This window comes from Nylanderia fulva, unplaced genomic scaffold, assembly GCF_048542155.1.
Source record: "Nylanderia fulva isolate GAGA-0341 unplaced genomic scaffold, ASM4854215v1 Scaffold13, whole genome shotgun sequence".
Taxonomy (NCBI): Eukaryota; Metazoa; Arthropoda; class Insecta; order Hymenoptera; family Formicidae; genus Nylanderia; species Nylanderia fulva.
Genome location: NW_028189518.1, coordinates 5,103,634 through 5,128,287, shown reverse-complemented (window position 1 = coordinate 5,128,287; position 24,654 = coordinate 5,103,634). Strand labels below are relative to the sequence as shown.

Genomic DNA, 24,654 nt, shown 5'->3' with positions numbered 1-24,654 from the left:
TGATTTATAGTCACGTGGGGCGCGTTTAGCGCGCGAATAGACACGCGGAAGGGATAGATAGCGGCATGGGCGTACGTACGCGCTTTTCGTTCAAGGAAAAATGCGACACGACGAGCCACGGGCGCTTCCTCGCAATAACCTCCGAAGGGAAATTCACGATAATAGAGACTACCCATGTGAATTTCGCATGCAAGTGTCCCTACGATCCTCCGGTGTCTGCTTCCTCTCTTCGTCGGTTTTCATCCCTTTCCGTGCCATTCGTTCCATTTCCACCCTGGCACATTCTTATGTACTTTTCGGTTTTTGCTGATGTCTTCATAATTTTTCAGACCCTTTTCTTTATTACAATATTTTTCTCTTCAGTCTATTGCTTTAGACGAGAAGAGCATTTGGTGAGCGCGAAGAAAGATTGAAAAATCTTCCGAGACGGAAATAAACGACGAAACAATCAGTTTATCTAAATCTGTATTTTAGCTTTAAGAAAATGTGTTAAGAATGTGCGACGTAAAAACGAGAGGAAGAACAAACAATCTCTTTCTTTTTCTTCTCTCGGCTTTATCGATTGTGCTTAAAACTATTTACTTTCATTTTCTTCCCTTCTTCTAGTTTCACATTTACTCTTTCAATTTCATAGAGAGAGAAAGAGCGAGAGAGAGATAAAAAGAAGAAAACAAAATAGTAAAACGTGTAACGAGAAACTTGCGCGGGGAAAGAAGAAAGGGAAGAATCTCCGCTTATACCGCTTCCTCTTCCGCGAGTTTCTTCCTTTCTCTCAAACTCCACTCTCTCTTCGTCACCGTCCTTCTACCTGTGAACCGCAATTTCTCTCCTTCCGCGATTCCTCATTCCTCGTTCCTCGGACATTCCCGTTTCTCGTCTCTCGCGCGCAGGAGTATACACACTCTCGAGCGAGCGGTCTTCCGTCTTTTCCATCCCTCTTCCGTTCCTTTTCATCCCCCGTCGCGGCGACTGAGGGGCTGAGCTAGACAAATAGCTCCGGCGTGAAATACCGCCGCCTCTTTAAAACTTTAAAGTGTTTCGAGTAATCCTAAGGCACGACTTTACATCATGGTTGTACCCCGTCGAGGATACACGCAAGCGTAGGAGGAAATGGAATATCGGTGCGCCCGCGGTGGGCTTCCGGCTACGTTCGTGGGCACATCCGGCGACAGCGAGATTTCCCGGAAGATTGCGAGGCGCGCGTAAGTGTACTGTTATTACATCATTATGCCCCGCAAAATATATATTTATATATAATTTTATATTTTTTTCATTTTTTGTGTCTCGTGTGTAATCTTCAATTTTTATTAACTTGTCTGTTATTAATATAAATATGATGTTTTTGAAATCGGCCAACAGAGCCAAAGCACGAAAAATTAATTATTCGGAACTGTATCTCTTGGTTTGAGATCGCTAAGTTCCATATATAAATTAATCTCGAAACTTACATTTGGAAAAAAAAAATATTTCTTTCTCATTGTCTAATATTGTTTTAAATTAATATTTTTTTTTTAGAGAAAATTGCGGTTATAAATAAAAATACCGTATATAAAAAGATAGAGGAAAAAATGATACTTCTAATTAATAAATATAAATTATTTGGATACTACTTGGTTTAAGATATGCGAGTGGAAAAAGATTGTGACTAACCTTCCTCAACGACCAAAGTGACAGTAGCTGATCGACCCTCCGTCGGCCTGCATGAATAGTTTCCAATGTCATCTTGTGTCACCGCCGCCAAAATCAACACAGATACTGTACGTGCCGCACCCTTTTCGGTCTCCACACTTATTCCTCCGCGCGCTGCCTAGGGAGGAAGAATGTACAAATGAAGTAAGTAACGGGAAATTTTTGGAATACTTGAAAGATAGAAGCAAAACTCATATTTTCCAAAACTTACGACAAGATTCAAAGTATTTAGATTTTGATAAATTGCCAAAACTGTTTTATTTAAAAATTGCATACATAGAATTATTTTTCTGTAGATTAGAGTTTTCTCATATATAATTCCATGTATTTAAAAAACTCAGAGGAAAATATATGAGTAGTTTGCTTTTATATGTGTTTTATATCTATATATTTCTATATATTGTTCATCATATTTCATTTATACATTGACGTTCCGTTATTTTAATTCCAATCCATATTTTTATATATGCCAATAAATGTAAATGCACTTATATTATCATTCAAATCAATAGAACAAATATAAACTTATTCAGACTACACATCTATAAATCAATATATAAAAATAAAATTATTTAATATGATAAACTAGCTCTCTCTCTCTCTCTCTCTGAGAATACATCAAGTTACGAGTCACGCATTCGAGGGAATAATAAAATTTAGTACGTGCATCCAAGATAAAGTTGTAATATCAGATTTATCGACGTCGTTTAAAAATTTTTACATTACGGTACTTTACACAAATTAGCAACTTTGAAGCGTCAGAAGTTAATTTATTAAAAAATTCATAAATATATGCCAATATATATTATAATTTTCCGTATAAAAATAAAGTTTATGAAATTTGTTTTAATAATAACAAGCAGTAAATAATGAGAGAAAAAATATCAGCTAAAGAAAATCGATTCCAGCTGTTTCTAAAGACGTCGCGTCACACAAGCACGTATATACCAGATAATCGCGACAAAACCACATCGACTGTCAAATCGATCAACCTTTCCAACCACCGCGTATCGCGTTGAAAGAAACAGCCGACGCAGGCTACTACGCAAACAAAAATGTGAAAGACACGACGATGGGGACCATGTGACCTATATCCCTTCGCGTCAGGCGTTCATGATATATGATCGCTCCTTTTTTTCCTCTCTCCCCTTCCGATTCTCTCGGTCGTCAAACAGAAATTTCATTAGTGCGGCCCCGCGTATCCAGCTGAGGCTGCATTACCTGGAATGTTAGGAGTTTGTTATCCCGAAGCCATTGTACACCCCTGATGGGACGGGTCTGATACGGCGACAATATGACGCACCTCAGGGTGATCGTCGAGCCCGACGGCACCCTTTGCTCCTGGGGTCCTATTATGTTCGCCACCGGAGCTGTACTCTCGTAACCTGGAAGTCATGTTCGGACAAATATCATGCGGTGGCTGTGAGAAGCAATTGAATGACCGCGTCGTGACGAGATTACGCGCATATCCGATGGTTGAGGGTAACCATAATGCGCTGCAGAGCGCCAGCGAATTTCCTAACCGAATCCGAAGTTTCCCGGAATCTTGGCTTCGAGGAGAAATGTAATTAGAGTTCCTTAACTGACACTCTGCTTTAAAAACTGCAAGATCTTATAAGAACCAATCACATAAATTTTCATGTAAAAATTCTTTGGAATTTTAGCTCTACGAAGCTCAATATAGTTTTGCAAAAATATTATTTTGATGTGTCTATATATACATATTGTATAATATTGACTATTTATTTTATAAATACATTAAATCATAATATTTCCGCATAAAAACTTATATTTGATTACTCAGCATCAGATGTGCACTATACATAGAATATATCTTTCTCTTTTCGTTATTTTGTTTAATCTAATCGAATATAATTACGCGCGCGAAGCGAAGTTACATTATCCTTTGATAATAAAACATTAAAACAAGCAACGCATAAATAAAAAATTTTTATTGCAATGCATGCATAAAAATATATTAATTAATTATGAAATGTATAAACTTCAATATTTAAATTTTTAACAAGAAATGTAAATAAAAAAATAGAATTTTCTACAAGAATCTTTTGATCAAAATACCTACTTATATTTCCATTAAACTTGCAAATCTCCCCACGTCCATCACTCTGCGCGTCTCGCGCGAGACTGCTGACTGATCCCGTCATTGCGACTGTAAAGTTGTTTCCTCATCGGTTGACGACACCACTGCGCAGAACGGTGACAGTGGTGAGGGGACTCTGTGAAGTTGGCACGGCTTTTTTCGATTTTCAAAAAAAACATATGAGTTCTAGTAGCACTTTTAAGAGTTCTAGAGTTCCTGATAGGTTTCGCAAATAGTTCTGTCAATTTAAGGTCAAAAAACGAATTTTTTAAAAATGTCGTGCTAACTTCCCGTAGCACGACACTTATGCAAAAAAAATTTTTTATTCATGTATTTCGATAGTTTTCGACGAGATCTAGAGTTCCTGATAGATTTTAACAATAGTTCCGGCGAACTATGCATTCTACGAGTTAAAAAACAAAATTTAAACGATATTTGTAAAAATTTTATCTTGTTGTGCTAATAGAAATATTCATTTCTCACGGCGCAATTTGCGAGCTCTAGGATAGTTCTGACCTCCAAAATAATGTTCGACAATAGTTCTGTCGATTAACCATAATTAACTTAATTAATTAATAAGCTATTATAGCACGACATCGCGGAAGAGTGTCGTGCTGGTAGAAATATCTATTTCTCTGGGCGCATTTTACGAGTTCTAGGATAGTTCTGACCTCCAAAATAATTTTCGATAATAGTTCTGTCGATTAACAGTAAATAACTTAAATAATTAATAAGATAATTATAGCACGACACTCGAGCAAAGAGTGTCGTGCTGAGTATATATCGCAGTTCTAGGGGGAGTTTTGGCTAGTTCTCGTAGAGTTCTATGCTCTGCAATTATTTTTAAAAATAGTTCCGGCGATTAAACATTTTTTAATAATTTTTAAAATTTTTTAATGTCCGATTTCAGCACGACACTCGAGCAAAGGGTGTCGTGCTGAATATATATCGCAGTTCTAGGAAGAGTTTTGGCTAGTTCTCGTAGAGTTCTATGCTCTGCAATTATTTTTAAAAATAGTTCCGGCGATTAAACATTTTTTAATAATTTTTAAAATTTTATAATGTCCGATTTCAGCACGACACTCGAGCAAAGGGTGTCGTGCTGAGTATATATCGCAGTTCTAGGGAAAGTTTTGGCTAGTTCTCGTAGAGTTCTATGCTCTGCAATTATTTTCAATAATAGTTCCGGCGAGTAAACATTTTTTAATAATTTTTAAAATTTTTTAATGTCCGATTTCAGCACGACACTCGAGCAAAGGGTGTCGTGCTGAATATATATCGCAGTTCTAGGGGGAGTTTTGGCTAATTCTCGTAGAGTTCTATGCTCTGCAATTATTTTTAAAAATAGTTCCGGCAATTAAACATTTTTTATTAATTTTTAAAATTTTTTAATGTCCGATTTTAGCACGACACTCGAGCAAAGGGTGTCGTGCTGAGTATATATCGCAGTTCTAGGGAAAGTTTTGGCTAGTTTTCGTAGAGTTCTATGCTCTGCAATTATTTTCAATAATAGTTCCGGCGATTAAACATTTTTTAATAATTTTTAAAATTTTTTAATGTCCGATTTCAGCACGACACTCGAGCAAAGGGTGTCGTGCTGAGTATATATCGCAGTTCTAGGGAGAGTTTTGGCTAGTTCTCGTAGAGTTCTATGCTCTGCAATTATTTTCAATAATAGTTCCGGCGAGTAAACATTTTTTAATAATTTTTAAAATTTTTTAATGTCCGATTTCAGCACGTCACTCGAGCAAAGGGTGTCGTGCTGAGTATATATCGCAGTTCTAGGAAGAGTTTTGGCTAGTTCTCGTAGAGTTTTATGCTCTGCAATTATTATTAATAATAGTTCCGGCGATTAAACATTATTTAATAATTTTTAAAATTTTTTAATGTCCGATTTCAGCACGACACTCGAGCAAATGGTGTCGTGCTGAGTATATATCGCAGTTCTAGGAAGAGTTTTGGCTAGTTCTCGTAGAGTTCTATGCTCTGCAATTATTTTTAAAAATAGTTTCGGCGAGTAAACATTTTTTAATAATTTTTAAAATTTTTTAATGTCCGATTTCAGCACGACACTCGAGCAAAGGGTGTCGTGCTGAGTATATATCGCAGTTCTAGGGAAAGTTTTGGCTAGTTCTCGTAGTATTCTATGCTCTGCAATTATTTTCAATAATAGTTCCGGGGAGTAAACATTTTTTAATAATTTTTAAAATTTTTTAATGTCCGATTTCAGCACGACACTCGATAACTATACTATTGCTCGAGTGTCGTGCTGAAATCGGACATTAAAAAATTTTAAAAATTATTAAAAAATGTTTACTCGCCGGAACTATTTTTAAAAATAATTGCAGAGCATAGAACCCTACGAGAACTAGCCAAAACTCCCCCTAGAACTGCGATATATACTCAGCACGACACCCTTTGCTCGAGTGTCGTGCTGAAATCGGACATTAAAAAATTTTAAAAATTATTAAAAAATGTTTAATCGCCGGAACTATTATTAATAATAATTGCAGAGCATAGAACTCTACGAGAACTAGCCAAAACTCTTCCTAGAACTGCGATATATACTCAGCACGACACCCTTTGCTCGAGTGTCGTGCTGAAATCGGACATTAAAAAATTTTAAAAATTATTAAAAAATGTTTACTCGCCGGAACTATTATTTAAAAATTGCATACATAGAATTATTTTTCTGTAGATTAGAGTTTTGTCATATATAATTCCATGTATTTAAAAAAATCAGAGGAAAATATATGAGTAGTTTGCTTTTATATGTGTTTTATATCTATATACTTCTATATATTGTTCATCATATTTCATTTATACATTGACGTTCCGTTATTTTAATTCCAATCCATATTTTTATATATGCCAATAAATGTAAATGCACTTATATTATCATTCAAATCAATAGAATAAATATAAACTTATTCAGACTACACATCTATAAATCAATATATAAAAATAAAATTATTTAATATGATAAACTAGCTCTCTCTCTCTCTCTGAGAATACATCAAGTTACGAGTCACGCATTCGAGGGAATAATAAAATTTAGTACGTGCATCCAAGATAAAGTTGTAATATCAGATTTATCGACGTCGTTTAAAAATTTTTACATTACGGTACTTTACACAAATTAGCAACTTTGAAGCGTCAGAAGTTAATTTATTAAAAAATTCATAAATATATGCCAATATATATTATAATTTTCCGTATAAAAATAAAGTTTATGAAATGTGTTTTAATAATAACAAGCAGTAAATAATGAGAGAAAAAATATCAGCTAAAGAAAATCGATTCCAGCTGTTTCTAAAGACGTCGCGTCACACAAGCACGTATATACCAGATAATCGCGACAAAACCACATCGACTGTCAAATCGATCAACCTTTCCAACCACCGCGTATCGCGTTGAAAGAAACAGCCGACGCAGGCTACTACGCAAACAAAATGTGAAAGACACGACGATGGGGACCATGTGACCTATATCCCTTCGCGTCAGGCGTTCATGATATATGATCGCTCCTTTTTTTCCTCTCTCCCCTTCCGATTCTCTCGGTCGTCAAACAGAAATTTCATTAGTGCGGCCCCGCGTATCCAGCTGAGGCTGCATTACCTGGAATGTTAGGAGTTTGTTATCCCGAAGCCATTGTACACCCCTGATGGGACGGGTCTGATACGGCGACAATATGACGCACCTCAGGGTGATCGTCGAGCCCGACGGCACCCTTTGCTCCTGGGGTCCTATTATGTTCGCCACCGGAGCTGTACTCTCGTAACCTGGAAGTCATGTTCGGACAAATATCATGCGGTGGCTGTGAGAAGCAATTGAATGACCGCGTCGTGACGAGATTACGCGCATATCCGATGGTTGAGGGTAACCATAATGCGCTGCAGAGCGCCAGCGAATTTCCTAACCGAATCCGAAGTTTCCCGGAATCTTGGCTTCGAGGAGAAATGTAATTAGAGTTCCTTAACTGACACTCTGCTTTAAAAACTGCAAGATCTTATAAGAACCAATCACATAAATTTTCATGTAAAAATTCTTTGGAATTTTAGCTCTACGAAGCTCAATATAGTTTTGCAAAAATATTATTTTGATGTGTCTATATATACATATAATATTGACTATTTATTTTATAAATACATTAAATCATAATATTTCCGCATAAAAACTTATATTTGATTACTCAGCATCAGATGTGCACTATACATAGAATATATCTTTCTCTTTTCGTTATTTTGTTTAATCTAATCGAATATAATTACGCGCGCGAAGCGAAGTTACATTATCCTTTGATAATAAAACATTAAAACAAGCAACGCATAAATAAAAAATTTTTATTGCAATGCATGCATAAAAATATATTAATTAATTATGCAATGTATAAACTTCAATATTTAAATTTTTAACAAGGAAATGTAAATAAAAAAATAGAATTTTCTACAAGAATCTTTTGATCAAAATACCTACTTATATTTCCATTAAACTTGCAAATCCCCCCACGTCCATCACGCTGCGCGTCTCGCGCGAGACTGCTGACTGATCCCGTCATTGCGACTGTAAAGTTGTTTCGTCATCGGTTGACGACACCACTGCGCAGAACGGTGACAGTGGTGAGGGTCAGTCGCGCGCGAGACGCGCAGCGTAGCGGACGCGTGAGTCTAATGGAGATGCAAGTATTCTTGTAGAAAATTCAATTTTTTGATTTTAATTTTCTGTTAAAGATTTAATTGAATTTTTATGCATTGCATAATTAATTAATATATTTTTATGCATGCATTATGTTATCAAAGAATAATATAATTTCGATTAAATTAAACTAAGTGAAAAAAATTTGTATATACTTTGCAATTTTAAAAAAATACGATAAATATGACAAGTAGTAGAATCCATTATATATTCAACATGAATTTAATCGGTGTTCTATTATTTATATTTGCTGTACACCACAAAACCAATATAAGTTTGTAAACAAAAGAGATTATTTTTAAGATATTTGCACACCTATATGTATGTAATATTTCTCTAATTTGTAAAGAGACTTTTATTAAAAAATCTCAGCGAGATTCGTTCGATGTCGAAACGGTGAACAAACGGCAGCATATGCAAAAGGATTTGCAATTTTTTAATTGACAGCGTCATAGCGAGCGTGATGTATCGCGAATACTCTCTAATTGACGCAATCCGTCCTCGATTTTAATATCTCGACAAGCGGGATTAACGCATTCTAAGTCTACATTCTTCCTCCTCTTCCGGTAAAAAGAAACCCGGCGATACGAGGATGGGCGCTTTAGCGCGTTCCATCAAGAACACTTGACGAATGTTATGCAATGATTTTAATTAATGCCAGGGTTATATCCACTTTCGTTACGCCGGTGCTCCGCCGACGCGGCACAAAGTAGAGTACGCTGAAGTAGCAAGAAATATGTGTAGTAACACACTCTCACATACGTAGAGATGTACTGTCAGGCTTGTACATTTTAATTTAGAAAGCAGGGACAAGTACTCGTTTAATACGCGCGAGCTACCACGCATCACTATGTGCATCAGCTTTTATAAAGTGTACCTCGCCTTGAAAACCACTCTTCGGTTCCCCATTACATATATGATAAATTACGAGAGAGCTTCCAGTTATAAACTTTGGTCGCTTGACGAAACAAAGTCTCATTTTCCTTTCATAGTGCATCGAGTGTTTATATACGGTAGACCGCTCATTTTTATCTAAAAATATGTGTGACTCCCTTTTTATAAAAAAGAATTTACATACAAATAGAATGTTTATATCGTCGTAAAATAATAATGTAAATGAGGAACAGATATGTCTATAGTTACATGATGTGGATCTAATTATAATGAAATAATTTCGTACAATGCAATACTGTTTGTACATATTTTTCGTGAGTAATCTTGACTACTAATGTATTGTAACTTTTCTCCGAATAGATTAATAATTCATCATTACCTTTAGAGAAAAGAAAAAAAAATGGTCGAAAGTAGAGTTCTCGGTGTGCCCTGTATAAAAATATCGAGGCACGTATACATTATTCAACACGAGAACTGCGGTCGAGACTCATTTAGCGGACCGTTCCTATCCCTTAGAACTCTGAACTCTCGGTGGACGACGAAGAAAAGGATACGGAGAAGCCACGGTGGGACCGCGGGATTAAGGATAATCCTATTAGACTTAAATGAATCCGGTGACGACTGCGTTCCCTCTAGCGAAATATTATGTTATGCTGTTATTACTGTAAACTCGCTCACCAACGGTTCTTTCCTGAGTACGGTCCCGCTTGTCTTTTTCTTGCCGAAAACTTTATGGATAAATTCTCTCGTGATCCGCAAACATTCCCTCTCTGAGTAACAATTCTTAAATGTCGATATGTCGAATATATGTACGTGCATAATTTCAAAAAAAAGATTATCCGAATATACATATATATAAATAACAAAATTTATATTTACTTAAAATTAAATATCAGAAGAAATTTAATAATATTATAATTGTAATAAAATCATTGTTAATTGTAAGCTAACAAATTATATTTTATTATCGTAATAATGTATAGTTTTATTGGTGCAATAATATACATATATATGTATCTCGAGCAAAATTGCATGGAGGAAAAATTTACTGTGCCATTATGTCATATTATTATTCGTGTACGCGCGGAGCGCGTTGTATTTTCCTTTGCTTTGTTTCCCTTGTATTTATCTGTCGCGAAACTTCGACAATATAGCTGGCAGCGATCTGAGACCATCTTTAAGTCTTGCATATATCGCGAACAAAAGCGAGAAGAAACTTGGCGCGAGTATATTTATTAGTCGAGTGAAACTACGTGGAGTGTTCTGAGCGGAAACACGTCGTAATACGAAAAGAAATATTCTTGGTTGCAACTTTGCTATTAAGTCGATGCAACTATATTTCAGAGTACAATATGCGAAGAAATATAATAATTTTATTGTGTGTTTAGATTTCTGTGCATGAAAATTAAAAATAATGTAAGAGAGTTGAAAAGAAGTCGAAAAACGTATTGTCCAATAATATGTGTATTATTTTTCGGCAATTTCGCAAATTTTTGCCGAACCAAATTTTTTGAAAGATGATACCAAGAGAATATGTTCCAATGAGAGAACGTGATATCCCGTAATCTGTCGTTTGAACATCAACGAAAAAGCAAAAATTCAAGAACGTCGAAGGCGTCAGGAAAGAGAGGACGATATGTCTGAAATAAGACGACATTACTTAAAAAGAATTATGAAGCGACTGAAGAAAGTTCGCAAGAAGAAGAATCGACGACGACGGATCACGAGCGTCAAAGCCAGAACGGTGTCGCACTTATCCTAAGTGATTGATGTCGTTCGGTTCTGCAGGAAAAATAAAAAGCGGCTTTTAATGATTTTTTAAAGGGTATTCGGTGTACTAAGATGAGAGCCGCGCCTCTGAGTTTATTGATATATTTATAAAAGATGTGATACGTCATTAATATCGACTTTCCAATTATTATATTTCTTGCAAACGAAACTTTGATGATAATTTATATGATTTTTGTTTTATGAAAATACACAATTACGAATAAGCGAAATAATTTTCCCTGCATTTAGATGGACGTTAAACTATTGCTTTCAAATCACTGAACATTGAGAATTAGACTCAAAACGGTCCAAGTACTTATTGTTAGTTGCTTACGCACATGTGATATGCGCAAATATGATAATAAACTTTCATATAATACTCCCACTAAAGTTTCATAGAGTATTACAGCGAACAACAGAAATAACGTTGGTTCCTCGTTCAAAAGTTCGCCATCTAAAGCGGTAAACAGGTATCGCGCAAGTTTTGAACATACGTTGTAACACCACTCGTGAAAGTTCAAGTTAATCTCGCGTTTATAGTATTGACTATCCTATACAGGTTATGGATTTTATTATATATTTCCGATATAGTTGTGAGTGTTGTGACCAACATAGCTTTAAGCAATTTCCAATACGATCAATTTCACAGACATGCTTTTAAATCTCCATAAACCTAAATAGTGTAGTTTTAAAAAATGTAAAACAACTGAATAATAGATATAACAGATTCAGCCATTACAAGTATAGTAATAATACACAATAAAAATAAAAATCACACATATATATATATATTGTAATTTATTAAAATTAATGTGAAAATAAGGATTGAACAAACATTTGCTAAATAAATTATTACATATATCAAAATAAATAATACAAAAAATATATACTCAAAATTTATTTATATTATATTTATAGATATAAAATATAAAGACGAATAATTTGATAACCGATAAATATAATTTCTTTAGAAATTTCCAGTGTATAGCCGTATTAATCATGTTACCTATGTCGTGTCGGTGAAATACTAAAAACAGAATTAATGGCGACAGTGATACCTTACATTTGTAACGATTGTATTACAAGAAAGCGCGTTTTCTTCGCTCGATAATTATCAGTAAGCTTAGCGCTGTACCTCGCGGCTGATTAATCGCGCTTTTTCCAACTGATGCAATCTTAACGACGATTCAACCAGTGCTTTCGGTTCCGCTACTTTCCAAGTGGTAAAACAAAGCGGAAATTGCCAGTCGCTTGCGCGATGAAAGTTATATTTTCAAACCTCTTGGTAACTAGGTCAATCTTTGCACCAGAGAGCATTTTACAGATTTATATCAGCGAAAATTTTTATTGCGAGATAATGTTCATCACGCACATTTAATTACGCTCATCATCCATGGCACATATATCGATAAAATGCAGAAACAGATGGATTTGAAAAAAAGAAAAAATAAAGCTTCTTAACCGACCGCATTATCGTGATCCGCGCGTAACTTCCAACAAAGTTTTGATTGCATAATTGTACGCTCGTCCGACTTTCTGTGCCGATCAAGAAATTCATAAAATAATTTGCATGATATAATTTCAGACTGTACGATACAGGCGGTCCATTTTATATATAGCGCGCACACTCGATTCGGCTAATGCTGATTACGCAGGAAATTAATTATGCAAGTCTGCGCAAAATATTATCACTGATATCACAGACAGTAAAATAAGTCCAGCGTCAGTAAAAGAGCCACAACAAAATGCAAATATGCATATATGATCATATAAATTTCAATAATTAATTTCAATCGTTATAGCTATATTTACATATATAATATGAGATTTTACAAATTTAAAAAAAATAATACAATATTTATGCAGTACTAAAAATGTAGCAAATAAAGTCAAAAATTTAGTTAAAAAATAAAAAATTAATATGGCTATAAATACGTAACATTTTTATTTAGTTTACATTTATTATATTATAAGCAAGTAGTATCCATAAAAGTCTGTAAATAAATTTAAATTTTTCTTTGAATTAAGCAGATTGTATTTTTATCGATGCGCGCATTGGTAATCAGGAATTTTTTTAAATATGAAACATTTGTTTAAATATAAAAATGTATAAAACTATTATAAGAAATCTCAATATACAAAGTTTTTATAATTAACAGGATTTAATTTATCCGTTTGACACTTTTACCGTTATTGCCGACAGTCTGTTTAGCGTTAATGGGAACACGCTTTTCAGTCATGTCTTTAAATATACAAGCGATTCGATAGAGACTGGAACTAAAGAAATTTCACGCTTCATGCGTGTCAGAAACGCAGAGGCTAGAAATATGCATTACGTTCACGATATATATACTTACTTATACGCGTCTGCTGAGAATATGGTTCATCGTATCCCTCCGGTTGGTCCGGATCTAGAAATACAAACATTTTTAATGACAAAATTATATCGTTATAAAATGCAAAAAAAAAACAAAATGTAATAATTCACAAATCTTAATCTTAAATCTTTATCAAGTTAAATTTTTAGCATATTTTTTACTTTAATTTTTTGAATTATATACAACCTATTGTGTGTGTTAAATAACTTATATTTTATCAATTCAAGAGATTAATTTAAGGAATATATGTCAATAAATATATTTTTAATACGTTCCAATTTTATGTGCTTGCACATCATATTATAAAGATATTCAATTGTATTTGATTTTCGTGAAAATTTTAATAAAAAATTGTGATTTCGTATAAAAATGTGGAGTTGCTATCGTAAATTGTCGTATGAGGAGCAAACGTAAAGCACGAAATGTGAAGTGGGACGACAATCACCTCGTACTGAGAGCTGCACTGCATACATGATCTTAGGTTCCGTATTGACCTGGCACTCGTACTTGCCAGAATCCGTCTCTCTGGCGTTATCCAGCCTGAGAGTCCAGACATCGCTGCCTGGCACATGCTGGACTCCAAATCGTGGATCCGAGCTGAACGAGTAATATCCCGAAGTGAGAATATGGAGGTCCTTGCTTCTCATCCAGGAAACCTGAAATCAGAAATGCAATTTACTGAAATAAGGAAACATTCAACAATCTTGACAATTTTAGAAATGTATCAATTAAGAAATGTATCTTTAATCTTTTGCGAACCTTTTATCTTATTTATTATAGATAATTATATACAGAAAATATATATATATATATATAGAAGTAAATTTTTTAAAGCAAGATTAGAATTATATAATAATGACAATTTAAAATTAAAATAATTAAAATGTCATATAAATCTTGAGAGTAAATTACAAAATAATTGTGCATTTAATTGAATGCAACTTTTTCTATACCAAGTCATATCCTGTCGCTTAATATTATGACTTGTTAAATGTGAATAATCTGAACAATCTATACAAATTAATCTAAGTAAAAAAAAAAAAAAAAATACGAAGACAATCTTTTCGAATGCTTAAAAAAATTAAATAAAAATCCTAGCATTTCCGACATTACCACATGATACTCTTTACTTAAGTGCGAAAATATCTCGAGTAAATAAGAGACGAATATGGCGGTTCGCAACTGTACTTCCTGCAGGATCTTTCGTTGTAACGGCACGAACTAGGGGTAGTGGTTGGACGCGTACTCGATAATAGCGGCACTCGGGAAACGTAAAGTTGCCAGACACCGTTGATGACGCGCATTTGTCAGAGTGGCGTCATTTAGCCGATACGTGAGACCGCAAACGCCCGTCGTATCGGTGCGACGACCGTTCTCCTTAAAATCCGAGAAGGCTCGCGCGGAACGTGCACTCGCCTCGCGTAAATCAACATCCCTCTCTCTTCCTTGCAGTACGACTTATTTCCCTCGTTCGGCGCGCACGACCCCGACCGAACACGTAACACGTCGTAATACATAATAATACATTACGACGCGATAATAATAAAGTTAATGGAGCGGAAGCGAGAACATGCGGCGCGTAGGATGGTAACGCAACGATGGGCGTAATGGCGCTAATGGATGCTCGATTACTCGAGCGGCACGCAATTATTATTAATTATCATCGATACTGTGTCAGTGATAGCGTATTACCTATAATCAGTATTCTCTTTCCCTTTAGAAACATTTCTCTATCGATTACGGTAAAAATTAATGTTAAATGAGATCTACATATATTTTTTTATGAAATAGTCAAATGCTGTTATTTGGAAGGAAATTTTTTTCTAATTATTTGAATTTTTTATTATATCATAAATGCCATTACTTAAGAGATTTTAAATCTTCCAATTCTGTTCTACTTTAAATACTAAATTAAATGTTTTAATGAATAAAGCATAGACATTAAACGTCTATTGATTATTAATCTTAATTTCAATTATTACACTCTTCTAAATATTTTATCTGTTTACATAAATAATACATATAATTTAACTAACTGTTTTTACAGAGATTCCTAAAGTCTATAATTTATTAATATTATAATACAATTCTCTTCGTCCTCTTTTTTTAAGAATTTTTAAACAAAACGCGACAAGTTAGGAGACTCAAACAATATATCCGTTTTAAGTCAGCCGAGTGCTATGTAATTCTCTCTGATTACTCATTCTCTTTCTTGTATTTTCCCCTGCGTTGTATTAACGCTAAAGTCTCGCAAGCAACCTACTTCGAAAACATTACTAAACTAATAAATTTCAACCGTCCTGCTTCATCAATTAACATTCATATATTGCGCAATATCAATGTATAGCAATTAACAAATAATTCAAATAATTAGAGAGCTTGAGCATCAGTGTAAAGATACTACGAAAATTGATGTAGAGGATTTCGCACTACACACAAGATAATTAATCATTCTTATATTTTTGGGGGGAAAATATTCTTTTAAAAAATTATTTATATATAATCTTGATCTCTAATTATTTTCTATAACTTTATAATTATTTTCTGCATTTATTTCAATTAAATGATTGTATATTGTCCATTTCTTGATTAAATTTTAGTTTTGAATCGTTCCTGCTTGTCGGTCTTCTTTAATAATAAGTTCGTGAAACCATTCTAATAAAATGTTCAGTCTCAGCGGACATTTGATGAAACAAGGAAGAAATTTTTGCGAGTGCAGCGTCTCCAGCAAAAGATGCAATCCGATGAATATGGTTACTGGACAGTGTGCCGTGGCTTATCCGATTCTCATATTTTTCGGCACTCGGTCGGCCAAACGGTCGGATATTAGATATCCGGTTATCGGCTGGTAGTCATTTCCGGTTTATACCCAGTTACCATTTTGCCATTGGCTATGCCATGAGATGTTTCATCGTGTATTAGTTTCGTCGAGGAACGCCTGGGAATACATGATACCCTTGATGATTTGTTGCCACTACGGCGTATCGAAAAAGTTATCGATTCGCGGCCGCAAAAACGTGAGACATCCGTCGCCACGTCGGCTTAGAATGGGTTTTAATAATGTCATAAGTAGTGACGGGAATTCCAAGCGTTGCGCCAATTTTCAGTTTAATCTTATTACTCCGAAGTTAAGATTCGCTTATAGATTGAAAGATGCTTATATAATGATGTACAGATGCATATTGCGGTGGATTATTATGCAAATGTATTTTTATAATCGTTGTTTATAATTATATTAAATATTAAAAGGCGATTGTATTTTCTCAAGCATAACGATTGGCGATCTCTTAATCTTAGTACAAAAAGTTAATCCAATAAGGAATTATTTAAATATAAATTTCAGATATAATCTTTCTATATTTAAAGATTATATATATATATATATATATATATATATATAAGATTCGCTTATAGATTGAAAGATGCTTATAATGATGTACAGATGCATATTGCGGTGTATTATTATGCAAATGTATTTTTATAATCGTTGTTTATAATTATATTAAATATTAAAAGGCGATTGTATTTTCTCAAGCATAACGATTGGCGATCTCTTAATCTTAGTACAAAAAGTTAATCCAATAAGGAATTATTTAAATAAAAATTTCAGATATAATCTTTCTATATTTAGAGATTATATATATATATATATATATATATATATATATATATTTGAGAAATTAAATCGTGCGAATTTCTTTGATTCATCACTAGCAGTATCGTCAGATACAATCGAGAATGTCCCATCGACGTGACATCGAGACTACGAGGAGTCCAATAATCTGGTTGACAAAAAAAAGAGACAACGGAGTCTCGAATATTCCGTCGGCATGGCGGTGGGACTCGAGATTTATCGTCGTTATTAAAACAAGCGCGGTGATACACGAGCGATCTCTGGTCGGGCGAACGTAGACATTATTCAAAGGGAACAAAAGAAGTCTAGATTAATCGGTAATTAAATCGACGGCGGAATACCGCAGTGTACTGATACACGCTCTCTCTCTCTCTCTCTCTCCCTCTCTCTTTCTAGCAACTTGCTTTTCCCGATTTTATCGGTCTGATTCGCAGTTTGATGTATTTGATTATCGGGTGCCGTTCAGTTTTAATAAAACATCTCGTTTTATTCCTAATCCGATAAATCCTTTGCCGCGTCATTATAAATCTTTGCATTGCTAATCTGAAAGAACAGAAGAAAGCTATTTGGAGTACAAAGAAACCAGAGAGGTGGAAAAATCAAATTTGTTATATATGTATATTGCCAAAGATATAATTAGTAAAAAAAATTTGTGTATTAAATAATCTCCTCCTAACGCTTCACTTCTGTAAATTGCTTTCGTTCGTAAAGAAGCACGTTCCAGCTAAATTGCAACCGTTCTTGTGAATACAAAGCAACCAGCGGATTGTACGACATGTGTTTGCAATATAATGTGCTTATGCATAAGCGACGTTGTAAGGAGAGCGAGCGCATCTATAATTAACTAAAGGTTTCTCATGTTGAATACGCAAACGCGTAATGATTCTACCAAGGCAGAATCGGCGAAAGATGAAACGAGCAGGATTTACATATGCTCCATGCGCAACCTACTATTGTATGACGTATATTATTACGGAAATTGTTACTAAGAATTTAATTACATGCGAATGCATTATATATGCATCAGTTTGAACAATTATTTTAAACAAAAAGGGGATTTGCTCGGATCCTGCACACATGCCACACACATAAGTATATGTATATAGACAATATATAGATTATACATCTTATATGCGTTATATAAAGAAAAAGTAAAAAAGAGAAAATATGTTTAAAATTAATTACATCTAAAAATAATAGCATAAAAATCGATCACGATCCTTCTTTCATGTATTACAACTACTGGTTGACAGCTAATTTATGGATTTTTGCATCAACATTAATAAATATGCATCGTATTTATCTTATTAACGAAATAAATTTTAGGCTTTCAGAGAAATATATACATTGCGCAATTCCACATTTGACATTGTATGCTCGAGATTAATTACGTAAAATTATATTATGTGACAAATTACTAATCCACTTTGGATGTGTCAATAATTTTATAACAATATTAATAAAACATCGTATTAAGAGTATCAAGAGGATTAAGAGTAATGGCTTTCCATTATATGTACAGAGGGGAGAAAACTGAGTTAACATTTTATAAGCACGCGATGAAACATAATTATCTCTATATTTACATTCCTGGAGATCTCTGTTGAGTTACCCTCCATCTTTCAAAAATAAATAAAACAAAAATTATGAATTCGTCACATTGGTGACAAATTGAGTACAGAAGAATTTAAAGCGCTAATGAGAATTTTTTTGCATATGCAATTCTATATACGAATGCGGATATATAAACCTGCGCAGCGTGATCTTCTAGAAATCACTCTGATAGAATTATCTCTATTCTCAATTACGATAATAGTTTGAAATTTTTGAAGGCTTGTTACACCAAAAATTCAAATTCATTCAATTCAATTAGGAAAAAAAAACCTATACATATCTGTATACTAGAAAATTTGAGAATGTAAGAATAACCGGCTCGTTAATATTTTTGAAGCCTCGTTATGTTAAGATATCTAAATGTATAAAAAGTATTCACAAAAAGTAATAAATTGCTGCTTAATGCGACGAGCTTAAAATTTCTGAGCTCATAAATAGCTCGTAATTATGTACTGTTTGTTTTTTTTTTATTTTCGAAAATTGGAGCTAGATCGAGATAGTTTTTCGGAGCAAGTTCCTCAAACTTTGATAAGTGTAAAAATTGAAAAGATGCTTCTCTCGTAAAAAATCTACATATTTTCACATAAGAAAATGAATGTGAATGCCATAATCCATAATAATAATAATTCGATGTAAATCTCGATTGGACTTCCTCCGAGAGAAAATACCTCGTAACCACGAAGGAATCCGCCTGTAGTGGAATGCAGCGCCGCATAATGCAGCCTTCGCGAGAAAAGGGATGGCGGTTGCTTCGGCAATAACATTAGAATGGTGGAGGGATTCACCATGCGGCACAACACGTTATACGGCGTGTTGCGGCGTGGGTGGTGTATCACGGCATTTGGTCGTACGCCAGTGTGCCTGAATATACCTTCCTCGGATGGTCCAAAATAGAACTGGCTTTGAGGTCGAGAAAGAGGAAGAGAAGCGGAAAAGATGACTGCGTTGGGCGGATGAGAGGGAAAATTGGTCGGGGAAACGGAGTCGCCGCACGGCTGTTAAGGAACGTCTTCTGGATAAGGTGGGGGAGACAAAGGACGGCAATAGAGAGCCGACATAACCGCTTTCATCTGCTGCGTCGGCACCATCCGGGATAAAAATGCAACGGCTCCTAGTCGTTCCAACATTTCGCCGTACCTTACGAGCATCCCGCTACCGCGGGCTCGACCGGAATTTTCCGCAGGATGGCACCTTATGCACGCCGTTCCACCACATTCGGCTACCTTCCGTAGAGAAAACCCGTCGCCGTCGTGCGAACTTTGCTCGTTGCTCTATACATTACGTGTTGTACGCCATCAGCAACGACCGAAATGTTTCTCCCTTGAAATCGGACATTTCGGAGAAAAAAGGCCGTTTCCCTTATATTTATTTCTTATTCTATATAATGATGAGGATGAAACCAAAATATTTTGTTAGGCGAAAGGTATTCTCTTCTTTGTAGCCTTTTCATTAATTTAGCAAAGATTTTAGTGAAGGGGTATAAAACAAAGAGCAATTACTTTTTCGATATTTTCCCTCTTAATAAATTCTTGATTTTTCATCGTTTATCTGTGAATTTAAATTAAAAATGTTTTATCTCCAAATCTTGCCGGTTTTATTCATAAAAAAGTTAATTAAATAGTTAAAAAATAAAAAAATTTTATTTGATCACATCCATAGTTCAAATTTTATAATTTTCATAGTACTTTGCTCACACAGTCTATTTTATATCTTATTCTGCAGTTACATTGCTTCTCCATTATTTTATTTTCGCTAACATTAAAAGCGCTGAATTGAAAATTGTACAATATATTTAAAAATTTCTTTTACACATATTATTTTCTTTTGATTTCTCTATAAACTATATATAATTATTCGATTAACGAGTAATTTTTGCTCGCAATTTTTTATAATTCACTAATTCGACGAAAGTAAGTTTTAATAAGGGAATCTATCTAAATAAAGACTTCTACGCCTTGCAAGAATTCGTCGTCTGGCCGTTGCAAGTCAGAACAGTTCTCACACATCCGGATCGTTCAACATCATTTACTTTTTCGTTTACCCGACGAATCACAATGCGACCATCCTGGATGTGCTTTTGCTCTTTCAGTTAGACGTGCTGGGTGGAAAGGGGTGGCGAAAGTTCGTCGATGGAGGCACAATGAATTAAGGGAGTTCCTAGCTTGCTTGAATCGACAAAGTCACGAGTAGTCGAGCGAAAGGAACAGTGAGGATAGAATCAGGAGAAAGCGCTTGCACTAAAAGAAAATCCTCGATGGCGCCATCGAGTCAGTGTTTCTCAGGTAAATTATTTACCTCTACTTTCGCATCATCGATAAGAATCGCGGCCGTCGTCTTTTCATCGTAAACGACTACGGTGTGTTCGTCCTTTGGGGTTCGATAAAATCGACTTAGCGTTCTCGGATTTACATTCGGTTAAAGTTGTTCGGGCGAGCGCAACCGAGATTGGCAACCTTTGTGATCCTCCCTTGTTGCTTTCTAGTTGAATTTATCATTTAAACTCAGGAATTGCACGATTAGTGCAACAATGAAACTTTCTAGAAAATACTTCGCATCTCGTTACTTCACGGAGATGGGAACAAACATTTCATCTAACCGAATTAAAAATAATCATAAATCTTCGCCTATATATAATTTAGTATATATATATATATAGGTATTGTTCACGTTTGCACAGTCCAAAAGCTTTTATCATTATATATTGATAACAATTCAGCAATACGTATTTGTATTTTAACAAACTTCTTGACAGTTTTCCTCAATGATCGAAAAGATGAAAAATTTACGAACCCCCACAACCGTGCATTGCGTAATCCTCTTCGACACTCGGACCATGTGCCATTTCCGCTCGGCGGAACAATTTTTACACTGGCGCCGGCCAACAGTTTCTACTTTTTCCGATAAACGAAATCGGATTAAAAAACGGACGGTGCGTATTTTTCCTATTTCTACGCGGATAAAAAAAATGTCACTACGAAGGTAATGTTTGCCGGCGGAGGGTTTGACCAGGTAACTTCGCGGTATGAAATTTTACGCAAAGATATATAGCGCTTCCCTTTGAAAAATTATGAAGTCTATTAGCATCTATTCTCGGCCGAAAATTCGGTGTGACGTAATTTTTTAATTGATAACTAACAGAATAAAAAATAAAATCGTTTATTTTACTATTGTCTTTGGTTCGAATAATTCGTAATATTTAACGCTTATTTTCCAAGTAATATAGCATATTTTTTCTAATAATTTAAAAGAGTGGATAAACAAGTATAATATAATCGTGTAAGAAATACGGATATCGGATCACAAGACATACAATCATTGAATTTCAAATTATCGATAAAATCCGACTCGAGTTATGCTAGATTTTAAATCTACCCTATTGGCCTATTTGCCGTTGGTGAATATATTTTACATTCTTTATTTCAATACGAACAAATTTGAAAGTCTATAAACGTTATCGAATTTGATTAGCATGCATTAATATGCATTTAACTTTAAAATATTAAATACTTTGCTTTCCGAACGTTCTTTCATAAATAAAGTTTGATTTGAGGGATAGATTCAATAGTAATTATGTGTATAAATTAAGTAATTATTACTTTTAAAAATTGCTATCTTCTATTAAAATACAGAAACGAATAAAGATTGATATGCATTTGTAAATTTTATTAATCTTGATATAAAAACCATTTTTCACACATCTATTACTATACAAATTCACATTAAATATTTACATTACGTATCTGCTGATACAATTATATATCTTTATTGAAAATTATTGTATGATTTTACACTCTTTGTTTAACATGATTTACGTATATAATAATTTAATTAAATAATTCATTCTTCGGACATTTTATTTCGAAAATTTTCACACGTTAATCGAGAAGTAAATTTTGAATATTGTTTCTTTGTAACAGCATTATAAATTCCGCAAACGTACGATTCTGATCTCGACTAATCTAAACTAATCGACAACCAACAGTAGTCTCGGGTCGCCGGGCTTTCATCGATTACCTTTATTGCGTTACACGTTGCGCCGACCGTGGGAATAATGGCATTTGATTATCCGAGTGTTTCTGACACTCCGCGTAAATTAAAATTCGGTGTATTCTGATCAATCGACAATTTGAAGATGTAAAAGAAAACTAGGTCACAGAGAGAAAAAGAAAAACTCGATGTTTTATCTTCTTCACCTCCACGATCAATTCCGAATGCGTGAAACCGATCAATTGATATGAAAATATCTTCTTTCATTATTATCAACTTTTATTTTAAATTCACATTACTGAATTATTGCAAAATTGAAATCTAGATCCTTTTTAAAAATATTTTCGTATATATACTCCGATTAAATATCAATTTTATGAATATATAAAATGTATCAACATATAAATAAATAAAATTATATTACATCTTCCGAACATATGTAATTTTTATATAATAAATTATGGAAAGAATTAAAAAATATATACATACATGTATATTATGATTAGAATTATCTACAAATATGATTTCAAAGAAAATATTTGATCACCTGCAGAAATATCTGCAATTTTCGATATATCGAAGATGTAGGCCAAGGATATATTTTTCTTTCTATTTCTGTTCAATAGAATCTCTGGGATTTTTGAAAGTATCTACACCCGAACCGGTCCAATTATTTTTTACCATTATCTGTATACTACTTCTTTTCGCGGACATCTTTAGAGAGAGAGAGAGAGAGAGAGAGTTTGCTTACCTTCTTATATATAACCGCGGAAAAAGAGTCGACGAAGACCGAAATTTGTCAGAGGGCTTTGTCGTATTTCCTATTGTACTATACAAAAGGATGGCCGACTAACTGGATCTCGGTGTATCGGGACTGCGCTCTCGTCTGATAGTGAGAATGCAAGACAGAATTTACGATGCGTAATTTAGTTAACCACAATATCGATTATGTTTAACGACGATACCGAAGAAGAAATGAGCGAGATATTGTAATAATAATAATAATAATGCTAATGTTGTAACAAATTAAACATAGGATCATGAATGTTGATTCTTTTCGGAAAAATATGTAGACAAAAAACAATCAGAATAAAATCACTCAACTTAGAAAACATATTCTTGAAAATTATTAAAATGCTTGAAGAAACAGCTGTACGTGCTATGCACAATTGAACGATTAAAAATGAAGTTGTAATTTGCGCGCTCGCGAAAGAGCGACAACACAGAGTTCGCGACATTTTAAAGGGTCGGCATCTTTTTAGTGCAAAGAGAAAAGTTTATCACGAACTGTATAAAAGGGTACAAAATTCGCTCTATCTCCGCTCTTGCAATCCGAGAATACGAACGAAATACGAGACAACGAGGTTCTCCAGGCGACAAGACCGGAAAGAGCAGCTTGCGTGGAGAGGGAAGAAAGAAGATACGAAAACCGCTTTGGTGGATAATACGCAACGACACAACCCTCCCTTTTGGTCGCGCACGACCGAGAGGTGGGGCAAGAATCTCTGGCGGTCGACGTTGTTTCTTAGCAAACTAACTTCATTAGAACATCAAAGATGTTTGGGCAAAGTACCAGAGAGATATGGTAGCGGTGGCTGCGGAGAGATGGGATCAAAACAAGAGGAAAGAGATCTCTGTGCGACTCGTTGGCCGCGCGCATGCACGTTTCCACTGCGCTCGCGAACCGCAAAGTAATCAAACTAGGAGAAAATGGGGAAAGGAAAGCGTAAACCGGGTTTTTACATAAAAATTCAATCCTCGGGACGATTTAAATTTTGTCGCCTGCATTGCGGCCCATTTACCTGTTGTGCTCCGTTGAAACGCTTGTAATTCAATCAGTACTCCGGGGCACACGAACTTATACAAAGCGAGCGAACACAACTCGCAAGAAA

At 34.6% G+C, this 24,654-nt stretch overlaps 1 protein-coding gene across 2 annotated transcripts in view; it reads right to left on the bottom strand.

Moving 5' to 3' along the window:
• Positions 1–24,654, bottom strand: part of LOC114932521 (zwei Ig domain protein zig-8) — a 101,395-nt gene that overhangs the window by 9,314 nt on the left and 67,427 nt on the right. The window contains exons 3-7 of one of the 2 annotated variants that reach the window (XM_085479837.1): positions 13,973–14,183; positions 13,507–13,560; positions 7,409–7,572; position 6,335; positions 1,651–1,803 (exon numbers count right to left, since the gene is read on the bottom strand). In XM_085479837.1, coding sequence (XP_085335963.1) covers positions 1,651–1,803; position 6,335; positions 7,409–7,572; positions 13,507–13,560; positions 13,973–14,183 — 583 coding nt within the window. Of the gene's footprint in view, positions 1–1,650; positions 1,808–6,334; positions 6,336–7,408; positions 7,582–13,506; positions 13,561–13,972; positions 14,184–24,654 lie in introns of both variants that reach the window. The other variant, XM_085479836.1, reaches the window with a different exon arrangement.